At 33.6% G+C, this 15,666-nt stretch overlaps 1 protein-coding gene across 6 annotated transcripts in view; it reads right to left on the bottom strand.

Annotated features, from left to right (window-relative positions):
• The window catches only part of WDR17 (WD repeat domain 17), a 56,566-nt gene that overhangs the window by 28,789 nt on the left and 12,111 nt on the right, over positions 1-15,666 (bottom strand). For 5 of the 6 annotated variants that reach the window (XM_077177343.1, XM_077177342.1, XM_077177344.1 and 2 more), the window contains exons 2-8: positions 9,066-9,194; positions 7,897-8,080; positions 5,924-6,154; positions 3,942-4,193; positions 3,078-3,200; positions 2,570-2,757; positions 1,154-1,322 (exon numbers count right to left, since the gene is read on the bottom strand). In XM_077177343.1, the coding sequence (XP_077033458.1) occupies positions 1,154-1,322; positions 2,570-2,757; positions 3,078-3,200; positions 3,942-4,193; positions 5,924-6,154; positions 7,897-8,080; positions 9,066-9,188 (1,270 nt within the window). In that variant the 5' untranslated portion in view covers positions 9,189-9,194. Of the gene's footprint in view, positions 1-1,153; positions 1,323-2,569; positions 2,758-3,077; positions 3,201-3,941; positions 4,194-5,923; positions 6,155-7,896; positions 8,081-9,065; positions 9,195-12,748; positions 13,636-15,666 lie in introns of those variants that run through there. The other variant, XM_077177341.1, reaches the window with a different exon arrangement.

Below are 15,666 nucleotides of genomic sequence, written 5' to 3'. Positions count from 1 at the left end.
AGAAAAAAGGAGTAATCACTTTTTTCAAAGGTCTGAGACCAAACAAATTGAGGCATGCATTAGATTACACATTAGGAACAAAGCAAAAGGCAGGAACTGTCTGGGAGTAAGCACCAAAAGTTCTGGCTGGGAGGGACAGGAGCTTTTGGACAGGATACTAAAGAACAAAACTGGAGCATGTACTTCCAATTTATCTTAAAAAAAAAAACAAAACCCAAACAAAAACCAAAAGCAACAAACCTACACCCCTCCTGCAGCAAACAAACTATTGATTCAATGCGAGATACAACTAAACACTGAATTTAAACTTCAAAATTAAATAACCAAGAATAAGCACTGTATTTCATATTGCCATGATTTCCATATAGCAAGAAAAATTACTTGTGAAGATGTATATACAGTGCAAGAGACTCTGAAATGAAAAAGTGCAAATTTATTTAACATATGCAGACTACATTAAGCTTCCCACCACAGTATTTTTCTTCTGTCAGTTATTAGTTCTTAAGAGTTTAAAAGTCCAGGTGAGAAGAGAAAGGTGAATTATTAGGATTTAAAAAAATACATCTGCTGTCCAAAAGAAATAAAACATGATAGGGAAGCAAACTTATTGTCAACTATTGACAGCTATCAGATGTGTATTTTCAGGTATACCGAAGGGGGTTACAGAAGAGCTTTGAAAACAAAATTTCCCAGTGAGTCCACTGATTTGTCTAAGATGCTTTGCAGAAAAGACACTTCCTATTCTAATAAGGTTAAAGCAGAGTTCTTCAGTGATTAGACTCCTACACAAAGAAGGAAGAAAAAGAGCTAAATACTTATGTTCCACTATTTCAGCACAAAATATAATCTGAATTCCTTTAAGTAGCTGCTTCTCATGCAAAGCAGGACATTTTTTCATCTGCATAATGTCATGTTAGAAATGTTCCAGAGATTTTCCTCCCTCCATTCTGAGTATGGAATACTGTGAGCATTACTCAGAAGGATAAGCTTCAGCAAGGTCTGAAGCATTGAATTCTACTGGTTTCACAGATAATTAAGTTTTGGTTAGACCTTAGAAGATGCCTTTCTATATAAAACTAATACTTTTATATGACAAATTCTGCAGTTAATGCTAATTCAAAGAACATTTAGACATACAGCAAAATATTCTTACCTGGAGCCCAAGAAATGGAATAAATAACCCCCTCATTACCAGGAGATGTATAAACCGCTGATAAAGTATTTATGTCCCAAACTTTTATTGTGCCATCAAATGAAGCTGTAGCAAGAAGATCAGGGTTATCAGGTTTGAATTTGCAATCAAAGATGGTCTCAACATGTCCCTTAAATGAAACAAATATTTAATCCATTTTTATTACATTTGATTTTCTCCAGAAGTCCAACTCTAGATCAAACTCTAAAATACATTGCATTTAGTTTAATTGTCAGGTCAATTAAGAGTTCCAAAACCCTTTTATATTTAGGCTTATCAGTCAAAATAAAAGGCATAAAATAACTTAGACTATAACATGCTCTTTCATAGGTTAAAATTAAAACTAGAAAAATTCTTTCCTGAAACCATAGGGTAATGCAATGCCAGGAACTTGTTAGCATTTTCTGTTCAAAATATGTTGCTAAAATATTGAATTAAAAAACTAAGCAAAAAAAAAAAACTTAATTTTTTAAAACAGGAACAGTTTTTCCCTGTTGGTAAAAAGTACCCGATTGAAAAAATAAAGCTCTGTATGATGAATGTGTTCTAAAAGTTGTCTAGTGCCCCACTGAATATTCTGTGTTTCTATATACAGTCTACGCTCTATTGCAGCTTAAACTTCAATCCATCAGAATTTTAATGTATCAATTGGTTGTTTTCCAAGTCATGCATTTGTAGAATTTAAGTTTATAAATATATGAAACACAAGTATTATTTAAGAATTTTTTTAAGCCTCAGTTGCTTTACAGGATGAAATCCAATAAAAATGGAAAGAGAATACCAACCAGCAGCCTCTATTCAAATGCATATGGGAGTACAGCTGAAAATTGTTTGGGGGTTTTTCAGTGAAAAGAGAACTTGAAAAGAGGAAAAGAGAAATATCCTCAAGAACCTCAATAATTAAAAGCCTGGTGAAGAAAAGGGTCATCCAATTTATGATAAACCTGTTTCTGAATGTCAGGTTCAAATAAAATTTAATAATTCTTTGTAAAGTTAAACTGAGTGCATTCACCATATAGCTCTCTGATTTGACTCAAACTTTTATTCTGAATTATAGAAAACCCACTAGAGAAAATTTCTGAGAAGGTCATCAAACTAAAATTTCAGTTAAAAAATAAACAAACTAAAAAGAAGTCTGTAACTCTTTATTTCTGTTTTTTAAAAAAACTGTCAGAATACTTCCAACAGAATTCAGTAATTTCCAATTAAAAATTACTTTAAACTTCAGAACTGTGATTTTATTTCCTAGAAATCTGGGCTCTAACAATAGAAACTGCTGTACAGTACTGCAAAGACTTCATTCTCCATTTTTTTGCTGTTAGAAGAAAGTGCATAAGCCAAATAAACTCTCTATTCAAAGACAGAGATGAACCATACCAAATCTCTAAGGAAATCCCACTTTTTGGCTCCCATGTCATAAAGCCCCACTCCGCCATCCATGAAGCAACAGACGGTATGACCAGGAGGAAGAGAAAATGCTTGGTTTTGGGTTAAAGTTGGAGGAGGAACAGCCTCACTTGTTGAAGATGTATGGTGATTTTTAGTAGGATACTGTGATGAACATGCTTAACAATATAAAGCAAAAGACAAAGAGAGATTATTTCTTATTTCAGTAATAAGTGAAATTATAAAGAGTAAAATGCTTGTATTCTAATAAGATTTAAAACAAAAGAAATGGAGAATTCCTGTATGAAGCCTGGCCTTCTAAAGAAGGACCTTATAAAGTACTTGTCCTTTATGCATTTGTCTAATCCACTAGCAGCAGAAGATACTTTAATTAAGAACTAAATAGCTGACCAACGCTACAGATATTGATCTGGACTCATAAATAAGATTTTCTTAAGTTGCAGCCATTACAATGAATAACAATCAAAATTACACTTACACTTTTTTTTTGGAGGAGAACTTAGCACATGCAAGCCATGGAAACCAGTTTGCTTCAATTTAAAATTATCTATAGGTGTTGTACGTGAAACATTCCAAACACGTAACACACCAACCTGAGAATCTAAGGTTTAAAAAAACAAAACAAAACACAGAGGTATGTGGTTTGAGGACTGATTTATACAAAAATACAGCAGTGAATTAAACTTCAAGTCCTAAGAATAATTTTTTAAGCAGGCACTGTCAACTCCATAGAACCATAGAATAGTTAGGGGTGGAAGGAACCTCTGGAGATCATCTAGTGTAACATCCATGCCATCCTATTTGTCCTCCATTCACCATAAAGGCCATAACATTATTAACAACAATCATTATTAACATTATCTATTTAAACACAGATAAATTCTACCTCTATTTTTATAAAATATTCTGCCAGTCTTAATTTCTTTATTCATTAGTTCAACCTGAGCCATAATGTCTATGGTTTAGAAAAGAGGCAGGAAATAGATTATTTTCTTCTTTTAATTTTTTAAATCTCTGAAGTAGCATCAATTACTACAATGCATTTTTATTCCTATTCCCAAAGAAATTAATATACTTTTTGCTAAAGGGTGCATGAGGAAAATAGTATTTAGCAAATTGTAGAAAGTCACATATTTATGTAGCTAAAACTTTTAAAACATGAAAAAACTGCTCAGCGTAGGTTTATTATTTTTTGGTTTTGTGTTATGGTCTTTTTTATGTACAATTCATGTATGCTTCTACTTTTAAAAATATTATGAAACATAAAAATCAAACTTGGAGTATCATTTTTTGAAGACTCAGTACTGTATTTTTTGTATAAATCAGGAAATAAAAGCCTTACCTCCAGTTATAAACATTCCAGGTGCACTAGAAACCCAGGCTAAACACTGAACAGATGCTGCTGCACTGGGTAAACTAAAAGTTGTGATACAGGACAGAGATTCAGAATCAACTAGTCGAATACCATTATGTAAATTAGCAACAAGAAGGTAATCAGTTGACAAAGGGTCCCACTCCAGAGCGGTAACTGGATCCTCTTCATCTGTTCCTTCAAGAGACTCTGGTCTTAAGACATGTTTCTGATTTTTAGAACCTTTAAAGTGCACAAGAAAACAGGTTATTTAGAAATTAAATCAAATACATACTTTCAATAGTTACAAGATTGGCAAACATAATTTTTTCCTCTCTCCCTGAAATTTTCACTAGCCCGCTCTCTTGTCTGCAGCAGTGAAATTAATGAAGCTGTACTGGAAATATTTGACTTAGAGTATTACTTTTTCTATCAGATTTGACTTTATGTTTAATATAGCAGAAAACAGAAACGGCTATCAGATTTATACACATAATTTTATAGGAAAGGAAAGTATGTTAAATCACATACATTGTTCTAAGAATTTCTGTGAGTAAAGGTCTGCAGCACAGCATAAAATACAAGCCATTTGAATGCAAATAAATCTTCAGACCAGAGCTTATACAGGCGAAATAAAGGCAGTAAGAACCAGAAAAACACTGTGGCAGTAAAGGCTTATTCTGAAGAACTGCCTTTAGACTTTTTTCTTCTTTAAAACAGTGTGTGCAACTATGAAGTGCTTATAGATTCTGTAGCCAAAACAGACCATTCATATCTAGTCTGACACCCACAAAAAAGATTACATGTTTCACTTGATGATCCATATTATTGAAACCTACATTTTTTAATACTATATTTATCTTACTCCTTTTATTTCAGAGAGATTAATCTTAGTTGTATAAGACAGAGTACAGTCCAAATGAAATAGATCTGTATTTTTGAAGTTGTGATCTTATAAAAAAAAATTACTGCTTTTCTAGAAATAGGGAATTGACACCTTCCATTATTCATAGATAGACTTCATGAAAAGTATCAGTCTGATAAATACTTAGATGTTATCATATTAAAATTGATTTCCTTTTCCCAGTGCCAGTGCTAACTCAGTCAGCACTACAGAAGCAAGGGAATCTATTCTCTGTGACATCCTGTGTGACAACTTAGTAGAGTGAACTGAAAGAAAATAAATTTTGCATGGCTGCTGGAGAATAACTCTATGTAAAATTAACACATTATTTACAGAACAGTTTTCCCCACAAAGTTGAAAATCAATTTTTATACAAGGAAGAAGCAGTGAGGAAAAAATTCAAATAGTCAACCTAATACAGATATCTGCCTTTGAAGAAAACTATGAAAACAAGTGGAATTTTACCTTCAAATGAGCATATCAACATGGCACCTTCTTAGAGAATAGACTATTTATAGAGTATGCACAAATGTGTGTGGTGGATTTCAGACAAAAAGAGATAAATATTTTCCAATCTATCCTTTGACAGAACAGAACAATGAAGATAATACTAAGTATGAAGTGAGATTCTACCAATAAAATTGCAGAGGATTCCAGAATATGAAACAGACGACTCCAGAACAAATGCAAAAATAGGAAAGTAGACAAAAGATTCAAGTCTTTCCATTCAAAAAAATAAAATTGCAGGAAAATATAATTCAGTAGAAGATCTGAAGTAGAATGGCTGTTACCATTTGCAAAAAAAAAAAAAAATGTTTACTGCAGTTGTGAAAAAAATGCAGTCTTATCTTGGTCTCAAAAAGCAGGAGACATAAAGAAAATGCTCTGAATTTTGCATCTAAGAAAGAATATTTTTGTGATATGGAAGGAATAGGAATATTGTGAATCAAGAAAAAATGTTATGTATGTACCTATATTATAGAATCTAATTTTAAAAAGTGAAGAATAACATATGGAGAAACAAGAGATACATATATAAAACTAAATATTTTGTCATATGAGTTTTTACCTGATTGAAAAATAGAGAGGCTTCCATCAGTATGTCCAAATACCACCTTTCCTTTTTTCTTTGGATGCCATCTAAACAGACTGATATCTGACAAGAAACTATGTGCTTCTCTATGCACAGTTACCCCGCTGTCAGGTCCTGAGATAGTCCAAATGTACAGTGGACCTCTGTGGGGCACAAATGCAACTGCATCACCTGCATTCCAGCACCAGCCAAGGGATGCAGGAATTCCTGAAACATACAGGTAAACCTTATAAGAACCAGGACACAAAATTCAGGTAGTATTCCTTGACCCAGTATCAGCAATTGCCTTGAAAAACAGTAGAAATAATTTTTCTACATAGAAGTTGCTAGACTGAAAATTAGAGAAGTGTGTGAACATCTTACAGTGTAAAAGTAAATTAGATTTCCAGAGGCAGGAAGTAAAATAATTTCCCATATTACTTTTATGCTACTTTGATGGGCCGTATTTCTTGATATCTACACTTCATCAGCGCCAAAGATGAGAATAAACCTGATCCTGCAAACAATACTTTCATTCATTCAGAATTTCATTCACTACTGTGCTTTGCTGTAAGTTATTTACTACTAAGATAATAAAACACTGAGAATTTAAAAATGCCTGTTTTAGCAAAATACAATGAAATTTAGAGAGAAATCTAACAGAAGCAGATATTTTTGACAATATCAGATATTTTAGTTCTGTAATAAAAGGGAACTCTTGATTGCTTTTTTCTGGATACATGACAGTTTTAATTCTGTTGTCTAATACCTAACTGTAGGCAGTCTTATTTAAGAATTTTGATCTTAATGTCTCCAGCCCTCATAATCCTCATAATTGAATAATATGTGCCTGAAGGAATAAATGACAGTAAAATAAATTTCTCAAACTGAAAACTTAAAACTGTATTTAGACACTTTTATGTGGCAGTGTAAAAGGGACTAAAAGAGAAAGCAATAAAAGGTTTAAACATATTATCTTAATTTAGTTTCTAAAAATATTAAAATAGTAATAACATTTCGTCATGCATAGTCATTGGCTGAAGTAAATTTTTAAACAAGCCATGTATTGAAAAATAAGTACCAGCATTTATATTTATGCATATTATTCTTTTGGAATAGATTAAATCACTGTGGAATTTTCTTTTGCATGATATGGAAGATTTAAAATATTTCCAGAGGTATCCCTAAATGCTCTGGAGAAAACAGAGTAGGGAGTCCCAAAATAGCTTATTAGATCCTGAGATTCTGACTGTTCTTGGTTTACGCCCACTTTCCAACAATGAAAATGTAGGGGTCAAGGACACCTGATGAGACTGTAAGAATCAATCTCAATTTGAAATACAGGTACTGATTTTGACTGGCATAAATCAGAACTAGACATGAAAATGTAACTGTAACACAGATGTTTGACCCCCTAGACTTGTAATACAAGCTCCAGCAGTTTCAAGGCCTGAGACAAGATTCAGGTAGACAAGCATTAGGGTACTTAAACAAAAGCTGTTGTTCAAATTCACTAATGATTTATACTTGAATCCGTTAAGGCTACCTTTTGTTTGCTTTCACTTAGCTAAGTCGTTGTGAAATATTTTATTTTAAAATTTAATTGTTTATCCTTTTATACAGTGATGAAAATAATGTTGGTTTTGGGATTTTTTTTCTCCCCTACTCAACAAGAAATCACTAGCAAAGTTAATTCTTGAACTGGAGAAGTTCTTTAGAGAAAAAGAATAATGTCTTTCTTTACCAAATGCAAGATGGTTGAAGGTAAATTACTCACACGACCATTATTTTCTAGAATGAGCTGCAACAAATCTGACAAGAATATTGTTATATTGTGTTAGGCAATTATTACTGTGTTAGGCAATTGTTAAATCTCCACCCTAACAACTATAGAGTTTACACTAATCAAGTATTTCTCATACCCACGGATCAAGCTGTATGGATAAAACAGATCTCCATGTCTAAAATACCTTTTGTATTGTCCAGCTTGGCCACAACTTTCTGTTCATTCACATTCCATATGATCACTAAACTATCTGCACTGGCACTTGCAAACACGTCAGGGTTGTGGGGACACCAAGATATGGCTGTGATTGTCTTCTTGTGCTCAGACATAATCGCATGGAGCTTGAATTCATTGTATCGGTGGTCCAGCTAAACAAATAGTAAAATTCATTTTAGAAATACATTTTTTGCAAAATTACTTTAAATTCCTCTGTGTTGGAGAATACTTCATATAACAGTATTAGACTTATGGATGAATTTATAATGCATTTAACTATTGCCAATACCTCACATCTCAATAAAATAAATTCTCATATATTTGACTTGGAAAGAAAGGTTGCCTGATATCCAACAATGCAAAAAATAGTTTTATATCTATCTCCCTGTCACCTCCAAATAATTATATTTCATTAAGAACTGTACTCAAATAATCCTAAAATGTTTTATTTATAGGCATGGTAGCAATAATTTAATAATCTCCAAAGGGGTAAACAGGAAAGAATATTAAAATGAGTTTGAAATCCTTCTCACTTTTTAAATTACTTAGTACAGTTAAAAATACATATTAAAAAAAAGCCCAAATATGACACAGTAAATTTTGTTCATTTTAATCCTACTACCTGTATAACTCTTAAAATTAAAGTACATCCTTTATTTCCTCACATATTTCTCAGTCTGAAAGTTCTATGTCACAGCATTTCTGTTTTTTTAGTTAGATGTTGATATACAACAACTGCAAACTTCAGAAGACCATAGTGCTGAGGTGTTTGGGCTCCAAATTAAATAAAGGTAGGTCAATGAATCCACAACTTTGGACCATTTTAATCCACTACGCAAAAGACTATTTTATACTACAGCTTCAAATGGAATTGTGGAATTACTTCATTTCTCCCTAAAAACCCAGTCTTCTATCACTGAGCTTCACTCATCTCAAATGTTTGCTGTACTGTAAGCCTGTCTTCTAAAAATAACTCTTGACACACATAACTTCAAGGGTATCCTGAATGGAATATTGAGCTTTACACAGATATCTTAGCAGCAACCCTACTTGCAAAAGCATTTGTTGAAAGGGTTCAAAGTGAGATCAACAACAATATAAAAATGTAACTAATCAGATAAACAAGAATAATCTTACCTGATAAATATAAACAGCAAGGGTAGCACAGTAGGCAAATCTGTCGCCACTAGCGGCACATATATCCTTGTTCCATGGCTGACATCCAGCAGCTAAAAGTCCCACTTGTTTCACATGTGACATTTTTGCCTTTAAAAGAGAAATTCATTAGACTACAAGATGACAGAATATTAAAGAATAAAATAATGCATTTTTGTTCCCATAAATAATTTTAAAATGTCTACTTCAAAAATATAACTCTCCTAAGATACAAATGAATGTGTCTGAAATAAAGAAAAGCAGATGTTCAGAGACTTCAGTGCTACACAAGAAAGGGTGCCTAATACCATTCACAACAATCTAGTTGGAAGAAAAGGAGGGGGCAGGCAGTCCTGCTCCTAAAAACTTGAATACTTCTCGATTTGTACAAGCTGAAACTGTTCATCATGTCCATTTTCTTCTGTGGTATGGTTCAATACTTTCTCTATTACACTTTACTGCCTCCTCTGCTCTCCCATTCATCTCCCACTGACAGCCAGACAAAATAAACCATAGACTAATCGTTTTAAGGAAAATCGACATGTAGAAAGGTCTTCAAACCACTTGCATAGAACAACTCTTTATCACATTATCTTCCTTATTATCATCCTTTCTGGAGAAGCTTTCTAAATTTTCTTCATAATTACTGCCTAACAAAAAACTTTGAAGTGAGCTGTGAAAAATCAAAAGCAAAGCTTAAGGTAACATTACTGTACAGGAAACTATGCTTTCTCTGTCCAAAACATGTCTCACAGTACCAGCTGTGCTCAGAGTGACAAAACTGATTTCAACATAAAAATGCAAGAAATGCTTTGCTGGGCCAGACCAATTATTTACCTAGTCCCATTTCATTCAGGATAACGTCAACATGTTACTTAGTAACAGAATGTCTCAGGGTCACATTTATGCTGTGGATAGATTAATGGACTGAGGGACATTAGGTGGAAAAATATTACATGCAATATGGAGGATGACATCTTTAGGTCAAAGAGCTAAGACTATAATCCTGAAAGAGGAGGAGAGCCATGTTAAATTTATCAAGTGTTAGGTACCATATAAAGCTTCACAAAGGAAAGGAATTAACGAGAAATGAGACTTCAAAAGCAATAAAGCATTTCGAGGGAGCAACTGTTGATGAAGTACAAGGGTTGGTTACTCAATGCACTGCTGTGTAACAGTTTAGCACAGATACGTTGCTGTAGATCAGTTTTCACCTACTTGATGTCAAATGTATAGAGGAGGAAATATTTTCCTGGATGACAGTAGTATTAAGGCACATACAGAACAAACTTTATACAGGTGTTGCAGTAGCCATCTACAGTACCCAAAGGAACCTATTGGTCACTATCAACTAAATATTGGTTGCCTAAATATTATCAAAATTTTATTTTAATGCATTTATACTAGGGATAAAAATAAAGTTGAATTATTAATTTTATTTTTAATTTTTCTCCTCTGCTTGGTGTATCTGCTTAGCAGGTAAACAGTAATGAATAATTATAGGTAGCAAATTTCATATCATGTTTCTCTCACTTTGGAAAGTGTGAAAAAAAAATGAGAGTGACTTATTTTGGGGGCTTCTTTAGCAGAAGATCAGGATCAGTTGAATGTTTGAGACTGATATCTCTCAAAGATATCACTGACACTAGTTAAAGTGCTTAAACATTCTGAGTGAGTACCAAATGACTGAAGGAAATTAAATGGTCACATGTAACCTTTGAAAATTTTGGTGAAAGAGACTGCAACAGCAGAACAGAAATATACAGAAAATCAAGTTACAAGATATAGCTTTGTTCCAGACTAGGGCTTTGGCTACTAGACTTCCTTTCTGTCCGTCAATAACATTTATTCTTCCAACTTCTGCAGCAAATTAGAGATTCCAGAGAGAACATTTCTATAAATTGCATAATCTTGCAGCTTCTTTGCAATCCATCTCATGTTCTAGATGATATGAGTTCTAAATGATATGAGAGAGAAATTTATCTAATTATTTAAAGAATCAACATCATCAAGTGGCAAAAATAGCCTCCAAACTTCTAATTTTTCCATTTAGCGTTCTTTTACTGCTTAGTAAAATTACAAATTCCAGAGGTCCCTTCTATGCAATTAAAGTGTAAATCACATATGCAGAGAAATAATTTGATTTGGGGCATTCAGAACAGACTTCTTCTAGTTCCCATGAAAAAACAACTGGCACCATTTTACTGAAATTAAAGTCCCCCAGATGATCCTCCAGCTGATTAGATAACTATTTTAGGCAAGTACAGAATAACTGGAACTAGAAATTTTGGGTTCTGCTCTTGATTCCAGGGCAAACAATGGTTAAAACTCTAGGTGTGTCAACAAATTGATAAGGGATGTTAAAAAAAGGCATGGTGAAGTAGGTTTAGTTTGCAGGTTTACTGCCTGAAAACCATCAATGTAAGACTGATAAAAAGTTGACAACTATATAGAACCTAAGACTACAAAAGCCTTTACTTCATAATAATAAAAGATTTTTCTCACTTTGTACAGATACTCTTTTTTACCTTCTCATATGGGAGCTAAGAATTCTTGATTTGATGAAGTTTTAATCTGTAAGAAAATATGATTTAAGACTTGTTTAATTTGCAGTTTGAGTCCATGTAAAATTAATCGCAAAGCCAAGATCTCTTACAGATGCTAAAACAGAATTCCACAGATTTTTTAGAGTAACAACAGATTTGTCTTGTAGGATTCTGCAGTAATCTCTTTAAAAATGCTGCTAATAGGTGAAATTTTTCAATTTTAGATGAAAAATGTTGGTCTGTAATATAGTGTTATTTCACTGAGTTAAGAATTCATGCTTAATAAATATTCTTAAACTTTGACTAGATTTTCCCTATTTAAATATATGTAAAAAAGTTACATATATAAAATATTCTGAGCTTTATTACAGAAAAGAATTTGCATTTTAATAACTAATATATATTGTTTAAAACTTGTTATTATTTCCTGCTCTTTGTAATGATATACAATTTTACAAGAGGAAGCATTTGCCTTGAAATTCAAAATGACAGTATCTAGACGAAGAAATGACAGTTGTGTGTGGAATACTGACTTGCTTTCTCATATGTATCATGTCTTAAAGCAATTTCCTGCACATCTTTTCAAACATTATAGATTTCCGTTAAGCATAATTAACCGAGTAAGCAGATACAAAAGAGAAAGATGTATTCATCAGAACAGCCTGAGGAAAAGGACAAAAACATTGAAATGCAGCATAACTGAACATATGTATGATTTCGCACTTGGTGCATTTTTATACAATGGAGATTTTTTATACTTTGTAAAGAAGTATTTTATTTTTAAGTAATTATATTTGACTCTTAAGTATACAATGAAGAAACCTCTGTGCATGTAAAAAATGCATACCACATTGGGAAAGCTAGCAGTGTGTGCTCACAGTTTCCAAGGAGATGAAGGAAAGAGGGAGGACAACAAAACCCTTTCTTTTCAATTGGCAGCAACAGCAACATTCTAGGTCCTTCCTTGTTGCTTAATATAGAAAAAACCCCAACAACCAACCACATTAAACTGAAAATTGGTATATCATAAATATTATTTAAAAATAACAACTGAATTGACTAGATACATATCATGGCTTTATATCAATAACTTAAAGATAAATGCCTAATAATCCCTACCTTAGCATAGGTATGAATTTTTGGAAAGCACTTTAGAATTTCCATGTTCATTCCAATACCTTGCTGGTCCCAAAAATGGAAAATATTGTTCTCATTGTAGAATGAAATCTCTTTACTTGACAGATGGAGGAACTAAACCTTGATATTCACGAATAATGCAGTTACTACAGGATGCAGGGGAAAAGACTGAGTGTTGTGTCACACCGCACACAAAACTGCAGTGCCAGTAGCCTGGCAACTGCAGCTCTTTAACAGGCACCATTTTAATTTTAATCTAACTCCTTTTTCTCTGTTTCAGCTACTCAGTGTATTTCATTCCTCACTGTATTTCCCAATTGCACTATGATAACACTTATGGAATAATAATAGCTCTTGAAACCCACCACTTGACACTTTCATTATCAATACAGTGCTTGCATATCATCAGTATCCATAAATATCTAACCATCAAGCACAAGCAACAACATATGCTCACATGTGCTTTGATTGTGGTCCATGTGGTGTATGACCAACCCAAATATGCAATATGGCATGCATACAAAAGTGGACACAGAGTAGCCTTATGTTAATCAATATGCTTCTGTGTATACAAAGTGTAGTTTCTTAACAGCTACAAGCAGTAAAGTGCTCGTGTCCTCTGCTTCTGTTCACTCTATTGTCATTATTTTCCATCAGGTTTGTCTCTTTTCTTATGTGGAAAGCTTGCTGTCACTCCTGTATGTCAGACATATAAAACTGTTATATTTCATCCACACTACTGTCCCAAGGCACCAATATTTTTGTCAGCAAGTCAATGATAACATAATAATTAGTAAGATCTTTAGTGATATAAAGACATTATATCGTGTTATTTCTCCTTGAAAACACTGGGTATATTCACCCATCCTTGGGAGGAAATCCGTTGGAGATGAAAATGTCACCTGTGAACCACAGAGTTTCAAATTTGTTACCCTATCCAGTGGGACCACTTAGAAGCACAAGATAGTGGACAATCATTTTATCTTGCTAAAAGCATGAAGGTGTTCAAACTTATGAAGAAATGCTGGCATGTCTGCAAGACAGAGCAGAAAATGACTTCTGATTGAATGTCTGCCTCAACAGCACTGAGAAATGTGGAAAAACACAAACATAATTAGCACTGGTGTTCTTCCAGTGGAACTGGGAAACACCAAGCACATTATAGCCATGTCAGGAAATTAAATTCTCATTAATTTTTCCTGACCCATGAAATGAGGGTAATTGGAAATACTCTGGTATATATGGAAATATTCTGGTATATATACAGCTTAAAAGCCAATAGATAACTTACAGTATGAAAACTTTGACAAAACAAACAAAAAGTTCTTCCTGCTTTGGAATACTGCAAAATGCTAACCAATCTGCAGTCTTGACATGGCTTAATAAACTGCAATTACTACTGCAGGTGTCTGAATAGTCTGAGACAACACACACTACTCAAGCAACTGCTTCTGGAAAAGATGAATGAAGTCTGCCTATATTAGTAGTGACAGTCACAATGTAGAATAATTATGTAGGCTTACACATGTACTTCTCTATACAAGTGAAGCCCTTCATTCTTTCCAGGAGAATTCTACCAAGGCAGTCTACTGCTTATTAAAGTGCCAGGCTGGTTGCTGGCTTACCACTAAACAGTATAGATAGTTTGCAAAAATTGGAAAGGTTTTTTCTAATTTTGTATACCATTCATGGTACACAGGCCATGTATAGCTCCAGATAATCAGAAGGCTAACCATGGTCAGGAAGAGGGTGCCTTGAACAAGGCTTTGAATTTCAACAAGATTCCTCAAAAATACCTCAAGCTTTGGCTAGACTCCTGCAACCAGAATTTGCAGATGACATTTCCTAACCTATGACAACCTAGCAAGTGTTCAAAATGTGCATTCACTTATCCAGACACTGACCAGGAAGATAATACTCTGATTTAAAAGATTTTTTGAAATGAACAAATGTTCTACTAGTGTTCACTGCCATTTTAAACCACAATAAACTTAGACACAAATCATTACCAGAACTGATTTAACCACAGGATCTCTGGCTTCACAAGAGCAGAAGTTTTGGACCTTTCCTTAAAGTTTGAAACTTGAAATCACAGCCTGAGACTGTTTTTCAGAAACAAATACTCACAATAAACCCCAAATATATTAATCCAAGATAGATACCCTGCTTAGAAAACGTAAGGCAACAACATTAAGAAAATGTAACATAGTAAGTCTTACAAAGTAGTGCTTTTGATTGTCTTGACTATACTAGTACATTTAACTAGAATACCCTTTATTGTGCCACCTTTACAAGATAATCCAAAGACCCATACTAGCCATACATTTCTCCAAACATGGAGAAATGCTGATATTTGTAACAAGAAATCACCAGCAATGTTGGACTACACACTTAATCAATATGAAACCATCTTGCAGTGATAACCAAGCCATTATCTGCAGAGTATTGCTTAATCATAGTCTGCAGATAATGTGTGCAATACACAGAGATATGTATACAACCATGTCTGATCACAGAATGAAGCATCTAAGAGCCTGCATAAGATTCTGTCCTCATCTTCCAAACCAGAGCTATAACAATCACCAGAAGATTGCTTTTCTGCTGGCAAACTGCCAAGACTGCTCTGATTTCAGATAAAGTTACTTCTTGACACATCTCACACCCGAATCCCTGATGACAGCTATTAAAAGGTAATTCTATGTCTGAAGCATCCATATCATGAGTGACATGTAAAATGAGAACAGTGGAACAGTATTAATATCTGCCAGTTTTTTTATACTTATGAGCATATAGCTGGCATTATCAAGTAATACACTATAATCCAATGAAAGCAGCTGCTTTCACTAGCATCTCCTGCATTCTAATTAGCTGACTATATACTCTGAAAACAGAAAAAGAAA

The sequence above is a fragment of the Agelaius phoeniceus genome, chromosome 4, assembly GCF_051311805.1.
Source record: "Agelaius phoeniceus isolate bAgePho1 chromosome 4, bAgePho1.hap1, whole genome shotgun sequence".
In the NCBI taxonomy this organism is placed as follows: domain Eukaryota; kingdom Metazoa; phylum Chordata; class Aves; order Passeriformes; family Icteridae; genus Agelaius; species Agelaius phoeniceus.
This window is presented reverse-complemented; position numbering and strand designations above follow the sequence as displayed.